Here is a 19,976-nt window from a genome sequence, read left to right as displayed (position 1 = left end):
TTGATTCTCTCAATGAGAAGAAGAGCTTCTATAGTTCAAATCTTTTCTCCTTCAGCAGAGGAAACACTGGAGCTTCCTTTAGGAAAGGAAATGAGGAAACATCCTCCAACAATTCATTCAGCAACATTTCAAGTGATCCAACATCACAGTTGCACCGGGACACGCCCACATCAATATAATATTAACAGCTCCTGAGTGAATCCTCACATCTGCTGAGTCAACACAAAAATCACCACAACCAAATACTAAGTCATTTTGATTCAGTTACACAAACAAACCATTTCTCCACTTATAAGGTTTCTCCAGGTATTTTCCTCATGGAACTATTTATATAAACATTTCATGTTTTATTTACAATTAAATCTAATTTGCTGTTAATTTCTTTGAGTAACTGATAAAACTTTTCCTCTGTATGAACTGAAACAATCAAGACGTGTCGATCTGTTTTAAAGAAGAATTTTACGGCTGTGGCTGAGGGGTAGAGTGGTCGTCCTCCAACCTGAAGGTCGGCGGTTCGATCCCCAGTCTGACCCATCTGCGTGCCGAAGTGTCCTTGGGCAAGATGCTGAAACCTGAATGTCCCCCCCCCATAGAATAACAAAGTTCTGGGATAGATGCACTGTGTGAATGTAAAACTGTAAAGAGCTTTGAGTCATCAAGACTAGAAAAGATCTATAAATACAAAACCATTTACTACAACTACATTTAGGAAGTTTCTCAATAAAGTTTCAACCTCCACTGTGAAGTCAACTGTACGACTGTAGCTGAACACATCAGTTATTTAGTCTTTAGAACAGTTTAATGTTTAAACTCTTCAGAGGTTTATCACCTAACTCCTCCTCCTGCATGTATATTAATGAGGGGATCTGAGCTCTGATTGGCTGCTCCTCACGGCCTTTATTGAACCGATAGAAAGTGAAAACAGTCGAGATTGAATCAAACATCCTGAGGAAACTTTATTTAAAAAAACAAAACAAGATTTAAAAAAAGTCTATACAATAGGTGAGTGAGGGGGCGGAGCCTCTTCAGGGACGGGGTGGCGGTCTCATTCCAGGGGGGGGTGGTCCTAAAACACAGCAGAGGGGTCACATGATCAGTTACAGCTGAATGATAAAGTTGCAATCTGATTGGCTGCTCAGAGAAGATCCTCTCATCTCCTTGGTCACTGTGTACCTCTCATGCCGGGGGGTGGGGGCCTCATGCCGGGGGGCGGCATCCCCATCGGAGCTCCTCGACCTGGAGGCATCCCCATGGGAGGTCCCATCGGGGGTCGCATGCCAGGGGGCGGGCCCATCATCCCTGGAGGCGGAGCTCCTCGGCCCATTGGGGGCGGGGCTCCTCGTCCAGGTGGATACTGAGTGGGGGCCCCGGCGATGCTTGCACCAGCTGCTGCCGCAGCCACCGTCCCTCGGCCCTGCGGTGTCATCACCTGGAGACACAGGAAGTCAGCGTCACCTGAACACACCCACCTGGGGACATGAGGACATCGCTGCTATAGCTACCTGCTGGGAAGGCCCGCCCACTCCTCTGACGGGCCCGGCGAGTCCGGCCGGAGCCTGAGGCATCGGCGCTCCCGCAGGAACCCCCCGACCAGCGGCCCGGCCCACACCTGGCCCCCCCGCCACACCCGCCAACGGGACTCTGGCTATACCAGTCTGAAAAGAGAGAGAGAGGGGGGGGGGTCAGAGGTTAAAGTTTACAAACAGACCGTCACCACGGTTACTCAGGACAACACCGGGCCCAGGTCATACTCACGTCTTTAGGGGGGGGGCCCTCCACCGTCATGGAGACCAGGTTCTCTCCCCTCAGCAGAACCAGTCCCAGAACCCTCTTCTCCTCCCGCTCAGGCTGCTTCGAGTTCTTGGGCCTGAAATAGAAACCTGTTACCCACAATGCCCTCGGACACACCGACTGTTACATTCTCAAATATGATGTGACAACCACGATCAGATCAGTGAAGTTGTTTCGCACAAACATGTTGTGTAGTGTGTGTTTGTGAAGCAGCAGGTTGTCGGGTCCGACTCGTTCAAACAGGAACATGTTAAAACACTTGTGGACTCTGACATGTTACACACATGCTACTAGGAGGCTGCAGGAGAAGATCCAGAGACACTGACTCAGACATTAGTTCTCACAGAGAGAACCTGTGAGGAACACGTGAGGAACACGTCTGAAATCTGCTTCAGTTTACTTCAACACTTTCACAACGATGCTCATGTGATCAAACGCCTCCTCCATCATGTGATCTATTGATGCAGTAACTTCTGATTCAGTGAATATGAGCTATTAGGTAGAATCAATCATTCATAACTGTTTGAAGACACAAATCATTTCCCAACATGTCATGGTATAAAGATGTCTGAATGAACACATTAACACTGGTCAGGTGACGTGGACCTGTGGACCTACTTGATCTTCCTGAACTCGTCGCAGTCGCACAGAATCAGGTTCATGTGTTTGTCGAAGGCTTTGAAGGTTCCGATGAAGATGCGTCCGTCCTGCAGGATGCATCTCATCCTGAAGTCGATGTGCTGCAGCATCTTACTGCTCTTTCCCACCGTCTGAAAACCAATCAGAGACAGGCGTCACTGTGACATCACCACCTTCACACAACGAAGCAGCAATTCAAACTGATCTGAGGTCTCAGAGAAGTGATGTTCTGATTATAACAAAGTCAAGACAGAGCAGATGACACTGACCAGAGTCCCGCTGTACTAAGTGACTTCAACAGATCCAGGATCTGTGTGATTGTCCAGTTTCATTGAACCCAACGTTGTCCTGATAACCTGAACTGTCCCAGTGAACTCTGAGTTCTCCATCAGCTCAATGTGTTCACGTGACAGAAGGGTCAACGCCGTCACATCCATTAGAGGGAGTTCACAGAACAAAGAACATTCCTCATCATCTCCTCAGCACTATGATGGGGGGGGGACACACACACACTTTGATGTGGTGTACATCACCACATCAAAGTGTCTGCTTGCCCCGACCTCCACATTCGACGTGAAACTAGGTCACGTTCACTGTGCTCTGAACATTAACCTCCTCCACCGGACGTGGAGATGCTAACGGACCTAGCCGCACGCTGGAGTGTCCGGGGGTCCATGAACGCACCTCATAGGAGACAGAGCCCTTCAGTCTGAACACTTTGAGTCAATGACGTCGTTCCCAGTTGAACATGAAGGTCGGGGCTTGTGGTCACTTGATGACATCACAGCAGCAGCTTGTGGTCACTTGATGACATCACAGCAGTAGCTTGTGGTCACTTGATGACATCACAGCAGCAGCTTGTGGTCACTTGATGACATCACAGCAGCAGCTTGAGGCAGGTTATGTTTGATTACATCAGAAGAATCAGTCACTAGATGCTTCGGCTGTGTTGGATTCTGCTGCAGCTGTTAAATTTCCCTACGATTGCATGTCTGTGTTTGGGATAAATAAATGTATCTTAATCTTTCCCCTGAAGCCCCCCCCCCCATCAGGTATCTTTCCTCCTCACCACCTCTGACCTGCGCTCACTTTACACTTTAACCATTAACACCATCACTGATCTCAAGTTATCAGGATGCCTCCAGGACTTCCTGTGTTCCATCCGCCTGCAGACGGACCTCTCAGTGGTTGAACTTCACAGCTGCAGAAGAAGAGACTTCCTGTTTATCCAGGAACATGAATTCAGCAGGTTTTTAAAGATCAGCTCTAAGTGTGATGATGAGAAACCACCTGAGGAGCAGAGTCACGTGTGGACCAGCGGAGCAACGAGTCCCAGTGCAGTGGAGCTGGTTCACATCTCGATACATGTCCGTATATTAAAAAAGATAAATCACTTGATATTCTGTGGCCCAGTAGATCACGTTCTAGTGGAGCTTTACTGGAACAGGCTGTACTGTACACAACAATGATCATCTCCACAGTCGATCTGAGATCAGGACGTTTCCTGTCCTCTAACAACACGTAGGACTGGGACTGTTTACCATGGACACTCATGATGTTCGACCAGATCCCAGCCCAGCACGAGGATTGGACTGGGAGCCTCCAGCTGGAACCAGTGGGTCATCTTTTAATCACGTCTGACTTCCAGGACACTGGGTCAGAGTAACATTTGGTAACCGGGAGTCTCAGCTTCTCCAGCAGTGAACAAAGGAGCAGCTCCAGGTCCTCATGGGACCGCAGCTCCTGGACCCGCGGCACCAGGCCGAGGCCCGGCGCTGCCGAGGCGGAGGACAGTGAAACCATGGACAAGAGGGACAAGAGGGACCAGTGAAACCAGCAATCAGACGTGTGATGAACCGGGCAGCTAGCTGGGCAGCTAGCCGGTGAGCTAGCCGGGCAGCTAGCCGGGCAGCTAGCCGGTGAGCTAACGGCTAACCGAACTAACACCGATCGTAATGTCGCCTGGTTTCTCAGGACGTCGGTGACTGACCGGAAACCTGACGATCCCCGACTGTCGATCTGATTAATCGGTTTAACGCGCGTGCAGCTGCAGCTCGTCACCGACGTTCACTCGACGTTCATTCAAACTCCCGCCATCGTCCCATGCACCCGCTAACCGGAGAAATAGGACGGTTCCCGCGGCGGGCCGCGTTCAGACTGTGTGTCCGGTAAACACTCACCATGTCTGCGGTTCTGATGGCGCCGATTCACGCAGGATTCACCGAACTGACCCGCAACTGAAACTGCGGGATACGCCAGGCCCGCTTTTACAGGCACCTACAGGATGTGACGTACAGGAAGTGTGTCTCAACGGAACCACTCCCCCGAAACAGAGAGAACTTGCAAGGTTCCTTTTGCACCTTCAGTGTTCACCAGTGGTTGGAAGTAACTAAGTACTTCTACTCCACTACTGGATAGGACAACATATACAGCACAGACACTAAGGAAATACTCCTGAAGGTACTCTGAATACTTTAAGTACACAAAACACTAATTCTTTGTATTCTGAATTTTTGTTGATCATGTTATTGGTTATGTGATTTATCAAGTTATTGATCAAGTTACTGATGTGATTGATCATGTGATTGATCATGTGATTGATCATGTTAGTGATCACGTTGCTGATCATGTTATAGGTCATGTTATTGATCATGTTACTGATCATGTAACTGCTCATGTTATTGATCATGTGATTGATCATGTGATTGGTCAGCTTATTGATCATGTTATTGATCATGTTATAGATCATGTTACTGATCATGTTAATGATCATGTGACTGATCATGTGATTATGTGATTGATCATGTGATTGATCATGTTACTGATCATATGATTGATCATGTAACTGATGGATCATGTGATTGATCATGTGATTGATCATGTTACTGATCATGTTAATGATCATGTTAATGATCATGTTATTGATCATGTGATTGATTGACCCTTTTTCCCAATGGAGCGACTCCAGACCGAACTGCCCGACCAAAACTGTTGTGGGCGGGGCTAAGTTCGTCTGGCATCCAGGCTAGGAGAGCGGGGTAATGTGAGACATTTTTTACATTTGCTCCGCTTTAGGCGAGCTAAAATTATTTATCAGTAAAACTTACACATTTCCCATTAATTCAGGATGTTTCCTAGCAATGGAAATGATCAGAATTTCTTCAGAACAAAGGGAAGTGAAAATATGATTGTTTTTAAAAAAGTGGTCTTGTGTCTCAATTTACCCCAGCTTAGGGGTAAAGTGAGACAGACCAGAGAAATCAAGGGGGTAAGGTGATCCACTAAAACTACCATAACAACACATGTTGTAATAGGTAAATTAAGCACATTTATGATTATTATGATTCATGTGATCTCTTGCACACCCTAGCTTACCTGCACATTGTTTCTCTGTACAATTGGCAGGGACAGGGATATTGTTTTTCTCTGCGTATTCAAATCCCAGTTCACGGCACTTAACTGGAGCAAGGCCATGGAACTGGTCAGCTAGTTGTTTCCAGTGTTTGGCTCCTCCTCCATCTCATCTGTGAATATTCTCTTTACCTCAGCTACTGCACCCCAGGCTTCTGATTTTACTTTCCCTTTCTCTTTTTTCTTTATGAATCTTTTGAGGGTTGTCTTATCAATATTTCTATCCCTTCCATCTTTTCTTAAGAACTTCTTTCCTTCATGACCTCAGCTGCTACACTCTCCATCTCTGTGAGGGGTGTTTGGCCCCAGGTCGTCTTCCTGGTGTAGTTTCTTGGCATGATGGCTTTTCTACAATGTTTATGGAATTAAAACATATGTAATGTAATATTACACTAAAATATGTTTAAGACTAAATTTAATTCGTGCTACATTTCTCACTTTACCCCACAGCCAACATATTAGAAAACAACATCTCTTATCAATTCAGGCTAATCTTCAGCTAGCATCAATCACACTGTTTTATATGTTGGAAGTTCATCAACATGTATGATATAAGTTTTGCTACCTGAATCAATTTGTTTTGACACAACAGTTGATTAAGTTCAAAGCAAGAAAATGTAGTTTTACATGCAAAAATCACATTTTTGGCAAAAAAAGATTCTAACCACAGCACTAGCATCAACTTCTCCTTCATGGCAAGGGTGGAATGGGAGGGGCTTGAAAACATAATGATCACATGACCACAAATGTGTTCCGTTGCCTAGATACAGAGGGTGTCTCACATTAACCAGCTCTCCCCTACACTTGAATGCACTGATTGTAAATCGCTTTGGATAAAAGCAACAGCGAAATGAATTGTAAAGTAATGGACTAAGGCCCACTGTATTGGCGTGGCGGCGTGAGTGGCCCAGTCCTTCGAACTTTTTTCCGTATGTGGCCCTCGGGATAAAAAGTTTGGACACCCCTGATGTAACTGATTGATCATGTGATTGATCATGTGATTGATCACGTGACTGATCACGTGATTGATCATGTTACTGATCATGTTATTGATCATGTTATTGGTCATGTTATTGATCATGTGATTGATCACGTGACTGATCATGTTACTAATCATATTATTGATCATGTTATTGGTCATGTTATTGATCACGTGACTGATCATGTTACTAATCATGTTATTGATCATGTTATTGGTCATGTTATTGATCATGCGATTGATCATGTGATTGATCATGTTACTGATCATGTTATTGGTCATGTTATTGGTCATGTGATTGATCACGTGACTGATCATGTTACTGATCATGTTATTGATCATGTTATTGGTCATGTGATTGATCATGTGATTGATCATGTTATTGATCATGTGATTGATCATGTGATTGATCATGTTATTGGTCATGTGATGGATCATGTGATTTATCATGTGATTGATCATGTTATTGGTCATGTTATTGATCATGTGATTGGTCATGTGATTGATCATGTGATTGGTCATGTGATTGATCATGTGATTGGTCATGTTATTGGTCATGTGATGGATCATGTGATTGATCATGTGATTGATCATGTTATCGGTCATGTGATTGATCATGTCATTGATCATGTTATTGATCATGTTATTGATCTTGTGATTGATCATGTGATTGATCATGTGATTGATCATGTGACTGATCATGTTATTGATCATGTTATTGATCATGTGATTGATCTTGTTATTGATCATGTGATTGATCATGTGATTGATCATGTTATTGGTCATGTTATTGATCATGTGATTGATCTTGTTATGGATCATGTGATTGATCATGTTATTGGTCATGTTATTGATCATGTGATTGATCTTGTTATGGATCATGTGATTGATCATGTTATTGGTCATGTTATTGATCATGTTATTGGTCATGTTATTGATCATGTGATTGATCTTGTTATGGATCATGTGATTGATCATGTTATTGGTCATGTGATTGATCATGTTATTGATCATGTTATTGATCATGTGATTGATCTTGTTATTGATCATGTGATTGATCATGTGATTGATCATGTTATTGGTCATGTTATTGATCATGTGATTGATCTTGTTATGGATCATGTGATTGATCATGTTATTGGTCATGTTATTGATCATGTGATTGATCTTGTTATTGATCATGTGATTGATCATGTGATTGATCATGTTATTGGTCATGTTATTGATCATGTGATTGATCTTGTTATGGATCATGTGATTGATCATGTTATTGGTCATGTTAGTGATCATGTGACTGATCATGTTACTGATCATGTGATTGGTCATGTGATTGATCATGTGATTGATCATGTTATTGGTCATGTTATTGATCATGTGATTGATCATGTTACTGATCATGTTATTGATCATGTTATTGGTCATGTTATTGATCATGTTAGTGATCATGTGACTGATCATGTTACTTATCATGTGATTGGTCATGTGATTGATCATGTGATTGATCATGTGATTGATCATGTGATTGATCATGTTACTGATCATGTGATTGATCATGTTATTGGTCATGTTATTGATCATGTTAGAGATCATGTGACTGATCTTGTGATTGATCATGTGATTGATCATGTTATTGATCTTGTGATTGATCATGTGATTGATCATGTGATTGATCATGTGACTGATCATGTTATTGATCATGTTATTGATCATGTGATTGATCTTGTTATTGATCATGTGATTGATCATGTTATTGATCATGTGATTGATCTTGTTATGGATCATGTGATTGATCATGTTATTGGTCATGTTATTGATCATGTGATTGATCTTGTTATGGATCATGTGATTGATCATGTTATTGGTCATGTTATTGATCATGTGATTGATCTTGTTATTGATCATGTGATTGATCATGTGATTGATCATGTTATTGGTCATGTTATTGATCATGTGATTGATCTTGTTATGGATCATGTGATTGATCATGTTATTGGTCATGTTATTGATCATGTGATTGATCTTGTTATTGATCATGTGATTGATCATGTGATTGATCATGTTATTGGTCATGTTATTGATCATGTGATTGATCTTGTTATGGATCATGTGATTGATCATGTTATTGGTCATGTGATTGATCATGTTATTGGTCATGTTATTGATCATGTGATTGATCTTGTTATGGATCATGTGATTGATCTTGTTATTGGTCATGTTATTGATCATGTGATTGATCTTGTTATTGATCATGTGATTGATCATGTGATTGATCATGTTATTGGTCATGTTATTGATCATGTGATTGATCTTGTTATGGATCATGTGATTGATCATGTTATTGGTCATGTGATTGATCATGTTATTGGTCATGTTATTGATCATGTGATTGATCTTGTTATGGATCATGTGATTGATCTTGTTATGGATCATGTGATTGATCATGTTATTGGTCATGTTATTGATCATGTGATTGATCTTGTTATTGATCATGTGATTGATCATGTGATTGATCATGTTATTGGTCATGTTATTGATCATGTGATTGATCTTGTTATGGATCATGTGATTGATCATGTTATTGGTCATGTGATTGATCATGTTATTGGTCATGTTATTGATCATGTGATTGATCATGTTATTGGTCATGTGATTGATCATGTTATTGGTCATGTTATTGATCATGTGATTGATCTTGTTATGGATCATGTGATTGATCTTCTATGCTCTCATCATCACTTGCAGATTTCCCGTCATCCCGCTGCAGGCTGGTTTCCATGGTAACCCAGCTCCCGCCGCCGGCCGCGCGCCGCAGTGAGACGAAGGAGAGACATGAGTCACCGACACCAGCGAGACAGCGACCGACCACCGACATCCCGACCACCGACCAGACACGACGCGCCCCTTGTACGTTAGCAAGTTAGCATGTTAGCTTCCCGCCACTGTCAACCACAGGAGGCGCGACACGACGACGGACTGTTAATGAGGCTGGAGACGATGCACGAGCTGCACAGGGTGACTGCAACCTGAGACACACACACACAGACACACACAGACACACACACACACACAGACACACACAGACACACACACAGAGCAACCTGAGATACACAGAGACACACACACACAGATTAACCTGAGAGACACACACACACACACACACACAAACACAGAGCAAGCTAAGCTACACACACACACACACACAGACACACACAGAGCAACCTGAAATATACACAGACACACACACGCGCACACACACGCGCGCACACACACACACAGCAACCTGAGATACACACAGAGCAACCTGAGATACACACAGACACACAAACACACAGAGCCACCTGAATTACACACACACAGAGCACCTTGAGATACACACAGACACACACACAGAGCACCTGAGATACACACACAGATGCAGGGAGCATCTGACAGAGTCGTCATCACTTGATGAACCAGCAGCTGCAGATCAACATGTTGCTGTTCAATGATCCAGATGTTGCTTCAACCTGACGGAGAACATCCAGGCCCCCAGCAGCTGAACCTAGGAAACACCGACAGCAACTACAACATGTACGACATGTGAAGCAACTCCACAACATATTTTCCTATGTTGAATAACAAGAGACCACAGCAACTACACCGACAGCTCCTCAACTTCCAGCAGCTAATGAACAGGAACTGGACGACTGTTAATCATCTGTGTTGCTTCAACCAGAGAGAAACGCTCAGCAGATTAAAAACCAGCAAGGTACCGAGCAACAGCATCTACAACCCAGAGCAACCAGCACCTTCACCAGCAGGTGAGTGGAGCAACTACTCACTGATGGAGATGTTACACTGTCACTTTCACACCTGTATCATGCTGATCACTGACTGTATATAAAGATGATCAGTGACTGTATATAAAGATGATCAGTGACTGTATATAAAGATGATCAGTGACTGTATATAAAGAGGATCAGTGACTGTATATAAAGATGATCAGTGACTGTATATAAAGATGATCAGTGACTGTATATAAAGAGGATCAGTGACTGTATATAAAGAGGATCAGTGACTGTATATAAAGAGGATCAGTGACTGTATATAAAGATGATCAGTGACTGTATATAAAGATGATCAGTGAGTGTATATAAAGAGGATCAGTGACTGTATATAAAGATGATCACTGACTGTATATAAAGATGATCAGTGACTGTATATAAAGAGGATCAGTGACTGTATATAAAGATGATCAGTGACTGTATATAAAGAGGATCAGTGACTGTATATAAAGATGATCAGTGACTGTATATATAGACGATCAGTGACTGTATATACAGACGATCAATGACTTTATATAAAGATGATCAGTGACTGTATAGAAAGATGATCAGTGACTGTATATAAAGATGATCAGTGACTGTATATAAAGAGGATCAGTGACTGTATATAAAGATGATCAGTGACTGTATATAAAGATGATCAGTGACTGTATATAAAGATGATCAGTGACTGTATATAAAGAGGATCAGTGACTGTATATAAAGACTATCAGTGACTGTATATAAAGATGATCAGTGACTGTATATAAAGAGGATCAGTGACTGTATATAAAGAGGATCAGTGACTGTATATAAAGACTATCAGTGACTGTATATAAAGATGATCAGTGACTGTATATAAAGATGATCACTGACTGTATATAAAGATGATCAGTGACTGTATATACAGATGATCAGTGACTGTATATAAAGAGGATCAGTGACTGTATATAAAGAGGATCAGTGACTGTATATACAGATGATCAGTGACTGTATATAAAGATGATCAGTGACTGTATATAAAGATGATCAGTGACTGTATATAAAGAGGATCAGTGACTGTATATAAAGACTATCAGTGACTGTATATAAAGATGATCAGTGACTGTATATAAAGAGGATCAGTGACTGTATATAAAGAGGATCAGTGACTGTATATAAAGACTATCAGTGACTGTATATAAAGACTATCAGTGACTGTATATAAAGATGATCAGTGACTGTATATAAAGATGATCAGTGACTGTATATAAAGACTATCAGTGACTGTATATAAAGACTATCAGTGACTGTATATAAAGAGGATCAGTGACTGTATATAAAGATGATCAGTGACTGTATATAAAGATGATCAGTGACTGTATATAAAGAGGATCAGTGACTGTATATAAAGATGATCAGTGACTGTATATAAAGATGATCAGTGACTGTATATAACTACTGTATTATCCCGCCTATAGTATATTCATATTTATATATTTATCTTGCTCATAGCTCTTATATCATACAATACCTGTTAATACTATACTATTCCATAAATATTTCTTACTGTACATATCTATTTTTTACATTCCACTTTAAATACGCACAATATGGACTTTACTGCCTTTTTTTGCACCTCTGGTTAGATGCTAAACTGCATTTCCTTGTATAAGTACATGTACTGTGCAATGACAATAAAGTTGAATCTAATCTAAAGTTGATCAGTGACTGTTTGTAGGATTTGTTAAGCTCCACCCACTCTGGCCCCTCCCTCTTGTTTTAGGTGAAGACGACAGCCAACAGAATGAGCCAGCAGAAGGAGGCGGAGCCTTGCCGGGAGCTGGAGGGCAAGGTGAGATTTCCGATCGACAGCATCACCTCTTACCTGCTGCTTCTGTTCACACTGACAGATTCAATCAGTCAGGCCCAGTTTGTCTCACATTCCCAGTTTGTCTCAAAGTGGTTAACAAGGATCAACTTCCTCTGTTCTTAACTCAACCAGAGTCAAATAGAAACTTAGTGATCAGTGACTGAAGCTCAGTCCCATGTGAGGATCCTCTCCCAGGACACACACTGAACACATCAACACAACAACAGGATCCACTACATGAGAAGAACCAGCTCAGGGTTCTAGTGGGTTGATGAGGTACAAACAGCTCTTTGAGGTATAGTGGTGCCATATTATTTAGGGCCTTGAAGGTGAGGAGGAGAATTTTAAATTAAATTCTAGATTTAACCGGTAGCCAGTGTAGTGAAGCTAACACAGGAGACATGTGGTCTCCTGTGTTAGCTGTATATATATATATATATATCTGGGCTCAGTTATTAACTGTTGTGATGCGTTCAGGTGCAGACCTGGGCTCAGTCACTGGTTTACACGTTGGAGGAGCTGGAGTGTAAAATCTGTTACAACCGGTACGACACTCGCAGCAGGAAGCCGAAGCTTCTGGGATGTTTACATCGCGTCTGCGCCAAGTGCCTGAAGAAGATGGTGGACATGGGTGAGTGGAGCCTGAAGGTGAACAACACTGACACCTACAGGTTCAGACACGTCATTCTCATGAAGTGTCTGGCACTGACCAATCAGAGGTCATACTGCACCTGACCAATCACTTGACAGCACGGAAGTAAACTGTCCAGTATGATGCAGCCAATCAGATGCAACGTTAACCCTCAACATCATCATGTTACTTCTTTCTGATTGGCTATCAGGAGAGTCCTCGCCCTCTGTCATCAGCTGTCCATTCTGTCGCCATGAGACGCACGTCCCCGATGAAGAGGTGAGGTGACCTTTCTGATGAGGAAGGAAGACCCCTCCCCTTTTCTTCTGACCCCGGACTGACTCCGCCTCTTCTTCTCTTTCTCAGGTGTGGTTGATGGAGGACGACCGACACATTCTGGCGGTGTTGTCGTGTCAGGACCGAGCTCGGCGTGGCGGAGGAGGAGGGGGGGTGGTGTTGAGTCCTTCTTGTCTCACCGGTGAAAAAACGTTTATTTGTTTGTTTGTTTATCATGTTTCTATGTTTATCATGTTTCTACTTGGCGTCTGTGATGAGTGAGTGGATGTGCTGTGCCAGCAGGGGGCAGCGTGGAGGCGTCGCACCGCTCCGCAGACTGCCTGGTCATCACCATCATGGAACTTCCTGAATCGTCTCCCTCGTCGGACTCACTGAGCACGCTCAACGTGGTGGGTGTGTACCGCCCCCCCAGCATCGACTCGCTGCCCTGTCACCTGCCCCCCCACAAGTGTCACAACTGGACGTCCCGCAGTGTCCCTCGCTGCCTTCTGGGGGCGCTGTGTCTGGTCAGTACGAGAGCGGCGCCAGTCAGGGCAGAGAGTATTTGTGTGTGTGTCTGTCTGTGTGTGTCGTGACCTTGTCGTTGTATGTGTACAGGTGTTCTTCAGCTCGCTGCCTCTGGGGATTTACCTGCTTATGATTGGTCAGCTGTGGTTGGGCGTCGTCCTCGTCAGTCTGGTCCCGTCCACGCTGCTCCTCCTCGTCGTCTACGGCTTCTGTCAGTGTCTCTGCCACGAGGTGATGGAGGCGCTCGCCACCCGCACACACACACTGCCGTGACCACACAACACGCTGCCGTGACCACACAACACGCTGCCGTGACCACACAACACGCTGCCGTGACCACACAACACGCTGCCATGACCACACAACACGCTGCCATGACCACAACACGCTGCCGTGACCACACACACGCTGCCATGACCACAACACGCTGCCATGACCACAACACGCTGCCATGACCACAACACGCTGCCATGACCACACAACACGCTGCAATGACCACACACACGCTGCCATGACCACACAACACACTGCCGTGACCACACAACACGCTGCCGTGACCACACAACACGCTGCCATGACCACAACACGCTGCCATGACCACAACACGCTGCCATGACCACACACACGCTGCCATGACCACAACACGCTGCCGTGACCACACAACACGCTGCCATGACCACAACACGCTGCCATGACCACAACACGCTGCCATGACCACACAACACGCTGCAATGACCACACACACGCTGCCATGACCACACAACACACTGCCGTGACCACACAACACGCTGCCATGACCACAACACGCTGCCATGACCACACAACACGCTGCAATGACCACACACACACTGCCGTGACCACACACACACTGCCGTGACCACACAACACGCTGCCATGACCACAACACGCTGCCATGACCACACAACACGCTGCAATGACCACACACACGCTGCCATGACCACACAACACGCTGCCATGACCACACAACACAACACGCTGCCATGACCACACAACACGCTGCCATGACCACACAACACACACGCTGCCATGACCACAACACGCTGCCATGACCACACAACACGCTGCCATGACCACACAACACAACACGCTGCCATGACCACACAACACGCTGCCATGACCACACAACACACACGCTGCCATGACCACACAACACAACACGCTGCCATGACCACACAACACGCTGCCATGACCACACAACACAACACGCTGCCATGACCACACAACACGCTGCCATGACCACACAACACACACGCTGCCATGACCACACAACACAACACGCTGCCATGACCACACAACACGCTGCCATGACCACACAACACACACGCTGCCATGACCACACAACACACACGCTGCCATGACCAAACAACACAACACGCTGCCATGACCACACAACACACACGCTGCCATGACCACACAACACACACGCTGCCATGACCACACAACACACACGCTGCCATGAGCACACAACACGCTGCCGTGACCACACAACACGCTGCCATGACCACACAACACACACGCTGCCGTGACCAAACACAACACGCTGCCGTGACCACACAACACACGCTGCCATGACCACACACACGCTGCCATGACCACACAACACGCTGCCGTGACCACACAACACGCTGCCGTGACCACACAACACGCTGCCATGACCACACAACACACACGCTGCCATGACCACACAACACACACGCTGCCATGACCACACAACACACTGCCGTGACCACACAACACACACGCTGCCATGACCACACAACACGCTGCCATGACCACACACACACGCTGCCATGACCACACAACACAACACGCTGCCATGACAACACAACACGCTGCCATGACCACACAACACAACACGCTGCCATGACAACACAACACAACACGCTGCCATGACGATGCAAGAACAATTACATTGCACAGTAACAATGTTGCCATAGCAACAACAACATGACCACTGTCACATGATCGCCTGTTGACCCACACCCCATCTAAAAACCAGCATAACTACAGCCAATCACAAGAGGGAGGCGGAGTCTGACTTTTTCTCTCCGTTGCCTCCTGCTGGAGGAACTGAGAACTGCAGATCACGACTGAATTATGAATCATCCTCCAAGTGTCGGACTGAACTCATCAATCATGAACTGATCAATGTCTGAGATCAGAACATCCAAGGCTGTTAGCTTAGCTTAGCACAAAGACTGTAAGCATGGGGAACTGTTAGCTTAGCTTAGCAAAAAGACTGGAAGCAATTGAAACAGGTGACCTAGCTAAGCAGGAAGTAATGCAGGGGAAGCTGTTAACCTTGAGCTGTTTGTGCTAAGCTAGGCTAGCACTCCTGGGTTAGGCTCTGGAGAGTTGGACTTCCTTTACGGTTTGTGTCTCTTTAAAGTGCCATCATTTGATTTCATGTTTGATTTAGGAATCTTGTGATGATGATGATGATGATGATGATGATTATGATGATGAAGATGATAGTCAGCTGATCATCAGGGCACGCACTGATGATCAGCTGACCTGTTCTATCCCTTCCTGTCTGTGTAGCAAGCAAATCAGATTAGTTTCCTTATAAAATCTAAAAAACGACCCACGACAGTTCACAGTTTAATTTTGAATGAAGTTAAAATCACTAACATGACATTCTAGCTTAGCTTTAGCCTTCACGGTGTTCCATCGTAGAAGCTAACGGCTGTTAAACTAACAGTTAGCATTATGTATCAATATAGCTTGTGTAGAGTAAGGGGCGTATTGGTGTTTAGCTTAGCATTAGCTAATCAACACTAGTTTAGTATTGATTGTATGATTATAAAAATTATCATAATTTTCCTATCATAATTTTTACAGCTCTTTGATGTTAGCACTGTTAGCATCAAAGAGGCAAACTATCGAGAATCTGAAGGTTTAATTATCTTTATTTCATTAAACATGAAAGAAGAGCTGTTTGACCTCTGACCCGGGTCAGGTGAGACCGAGGTGTTTACCTGTGAGGCAGAACTGAGGGTAAAATAAAGAGTCTTGTGGGAGAGGTTCAGGTGTCAGCTGTTAATTAAAAACACTGAGGATCCCTGGAGTCTAAGAAGAAGAAGAGGAGGAAGAGGAGGAAGAGGAGGAAGAGGACGAGTGTTGATAGAAACCTGAGCGATCCTCGTTCACACAAACAGAAGCAGCTGATCGACAGCAGGTGAGTTTTATTCTTTATTCAACAATTTATTTTAGTCAAATGATTTGAAAAAGGTTTAATCTTATTAAGATTAGATGTATATAGAGTTAAATATATATATGATAACATCTGATGAACAACTATCTATATAATATGATGTATTAATGATATAATAAATAATGCTTTTATATAATAAAGGGTGAGTCAGGAAGCAGGATCTACAGACAGGTCCTCCCCGGTCTGTCCTGCAGGACATGTCCTTCAGGCTGTTGAAGGTCTTGTCTCTGACTCGTTGACTCAGGTTTGGTTTTTGTTGCTGAAAGTTTCTGGATCAGAACGTCTGAAAGGAAACGAGTCGACTGAGCCGTGTCCTGACGTCAGGTATGATCACGTTTATGATTCACATGAAACCTTCAGGAAACACTGATATTTTGCTGATTATTATTGTATTACATAAGAATATTCAATTGAACAAAATGAGTTGTTTGATGGGACAGAAAATGAGTTGAACGACATGTCAGGTTCAAACAGCTGGAGCTGATCCACACACCTGATGACATCATGAGCCGGTGGCGTCATTCAGTGGACGAGCTGGCAGCGCGGCGCCGGCAGCAGGGCGAGTGTGAGCGCGCACAGGAAGCTCTCAGTCGGGTCACTTCCTGTTTCCAGCAGCTGGCAGCGTCGCTCGGCAGCTCAGCTGACTGCAGCTTCCTGAGAGACGAGATGGACGAGACGAGAGCGCTGGCTCACCGGATCTGCTCCGGTAACCACGCCCCCAACCCCGAAACCACACCTACTTACACACCTGTCCACTACACACCTGTCTGTCTCTCACTTGTCTGTCTGTGTCCAGGTCTGTCGCGGCGTCTGATGCGTCTGCTGTCAGGCAGTGACTCCCCCCCCTCGGAGGACAGACAGGTGTCGGAGCGTCTCTGGGTTCTCTTACTGTCAGCGCTGGAGAACTTCCTGTCTGACCTCTGTAAAGCGAGTGATCTGATTGGACAGTTCCCTCTGACGCAGCGCAACGACAGACGCTTGTTGGTGAACACAGGTCAGCTGGTCATCTGTGATTGGTTGAATCATGTGACCCTTTTACTTCTGCCTGAAACAAGTTGAAGCTCCAGTTTCACGTTTCTTTAAAGAACTGACAGAGTGACACTCGACAGTCCCCCCCCCCCCCCCGCCAACATTACTGCAACAACACGTTCCTGTAGATTCATGCTGCATCAGGAGTGTGTTTCAACACAACAGTACATGGAACCGTGCTGTGACCGGACCGGGTCCCGTCCACATCCAGGACATGGTCCAACCTCACAGCCCGTCCTGTCCTGACCTCTCTCTCTCACACCTGTCTGACCTCTGACCTCTCTCTCTCACCTGTCTGACCTCTCATCTCTCTGACCTCTCTCACCTGTCTGACCTCTCTCACCTGTCTCTCTCACCTGTCTGACCTCTGACCTCTCTCTCTCACCTGTCTGACCTCTCATCTCTCTGACCTCTCTCACCTGTCTGACCTCTCTCACCTGTCTCTCTCACCTGTCCGTCTCTCTCTCTCTCACCTGTCTGACCTCTCTCACCTGTCCGTCTCTCTCTCACCTGTCTGACCTCTGACCTCTCTCACCTGTCCGTCTCTCTCTCTCTCTCACCTGTCTGACCTCTGACCTCTCGCTCTCTCCTGTGCAGGGTGTATGGATGGTGTGGTGGGCGTGGCTGCTCGGGTGGCATTAGTCCAGGTGCCATGGCTCACCTTAGAGGAGGAGTCAAGTCCTGATCTAACCAATCACATCACTGGACTGGAGACGATGCTGCGCGAGATGCAACTGAGGGTGAGAGAGAACCAATCGAACGTTTTGCTTTGTGATGAGAATCTGATCTTCAGACTTGGCGGCGCTTCCTCATTTAAACGTGTGGCGTCCTACAGGTGCCCGTTGCGTTTTGGTCTGTGGAGGCGACTCAGCCGGCCTGGGTCGAAGGTCGCGGGGAGGTGGACGAGCCACATGACACCCTGGAGGATCTGATGGAGGTCGAGGTCGTTGCCAACAACATGGCCGCCTGCTGCCAGCCGCCGTGCTGCGGACTGGGCTGTGTTGGGTAGAAGAGGGGGGGATTCAACTCATCTTTATTCATACAAACAGGAAGCAGAATTATTATCAATCAACAAATCGTCAATGATCACGTAGAATCAATTTCATCTCGTTCAAACTAAATGTTCTATACTTTAAACCATATAATAAAATGAGGTTACAACAGGAAGTATGAAAATTAAGTTAAGTTATAATTATTTCACATAAGTTATTTTGAATAAAAATCTCTAAAATGTTTCATTCCAACCTCAGCGAGGACAATCGTATCTTATTTTGAGACACAAATATTTATGTGAATGAACAGGAAGTAAAAACTGGGTGAGTGTAGTTGCTTCATGAGAAGAACAGCTGATCCGTCTGAACACTCGACTGAAGGTTCCTGAGCTTTCGACCACTTACACAGGAGAGGAAATTCATCACATTGTCTTTGTAGAGAAATAAACTGAGTGTTTCTTCTGTAATAGAAATAACAGAATAGAGACACTGTCAGTAGTTGTATAGCTTCACACAGTCATAAACATATATATTTATCTTTTAACACCGTACAATTATGGATATACACAGCAGAAAACATCTGAATTGTTAAAATAAAAACATGAGTCGTCATGAAGCCTTCAGCCAATCCGAGCAGAGTTGTGACCGGTGCAGCAGCTGGAGAACATCTGTTAAGGTCACGTGACCTGGTGACGATCTGCAGCACTGGAACAAGGAGGCGTTGTGCTCGGACCAGCATGCATCATGTTCAGTCAGCATCGAGTGCAACGCACCTGGTGACTTCATCTGAACAGCTGATCCAGCTACGAT

The 19,976-nt window shown here is 44.9% G+C and overlaps 3 protein-coding genes across 3 annotated transcripts; 2 read left to right on the top strand and 1 right to left on the bottom strand.

The window, feature by feature from the left end:
- Positions 1-877: 877 nt before the first annotated feature.
- snrpb (small nuclear ribonucleoprotein polypeptides B and B1) lies at positions 878-4,759 on the bottom strand. Its single transcript, XM_053434481.1, has 6 exons — positions 4,611-4,759; positions 2,410-2,561; positions 1,756-1,867; positions 1,503-1,655; positions 1,174-1,429; positions 878-1,066 (listed from the first exon to the last, which is right to left on the bottom strand). The coding sequence occupies exons 1-6, from the start codon at positions 4,611-4,613 to the stop codon at positions 1,026-1,028; spliced, it is 717 nt and encodes a 238-aa protein (XP_053290456.1). The 5' UTR covers positions 4,614-4,759; the 3' UTR covers positions 878-1,025.
- A 5,543-nt stretch (positions 4,760-10,302) lies between these two features.
- LOC128450739 (E3 ubiquitin-protein ligase RNF182) lies at positions 10,303-14,183 on the top strand. Its single transcript, XM_053434384.1, has 7 exons — positions 10,303-10,620; positions 12,389-12,457; positions 12,953-13,106; positions 13,318-13,385; positions 13,473-13,584; positions 13,686-13,909; positions 14,001-14,183. Exons 2-7 carry the CDS (start codon positions 12,410-12,412, stop codon positions 14,181-14,183), a joined length of 789 nt encoding a protein of 262 aa, XP_053290359.1. The 5' UTR covers positions 10,303-10,620; positions 12,389-12,409.
- Positions 14,184-17,291: 3,108 nt separating this feature from the next.
- zgc:109913 (regulator of G-protein signaling 9-binding protein) lies at positions 17,292-19,418 on the top strand. Its single transcript, XM_053434417.1, has 5 exons — positions 17,292-17,469; positions 17,610-17,851; positions 17,942-18,139; positions 18,772-18,914; positions 19,010-19,418. The coding sequence occupies exons 2-5, from the start codon at positions 17,650-17,652 to the stop codon at positions 19,181-19,183; spliced, it is 717 nt and encodes a 238-aa protein (XP_053290392.1). The 5' UTR covers positions 17,292-17,469; positions 17,610-17,649; the 3' UTR covers positions 19,184-19,418.
- The last annotated feature ends 558 nt before the right edge of the window (positions 19,419-19,976 follow it).

This window comes from Pleuronectes platessa, chromosome 2 (genome assembly GCF_947347685.1).
Source record: "Pleuronectes platessa chromosome 2, fPlePla1.1, whole genome shotgun sequence".
NCBI classification, from domain to species: Eukaryota; Metazoa; Chordata; class Actinopteri; order Pleuronectiformes; family Pleuronectidae; genus Pleuronectes; species Pleuronectes platessa.
This window is presented reverse-complemented; position numbering and strand designations above follow the sequence as displayed.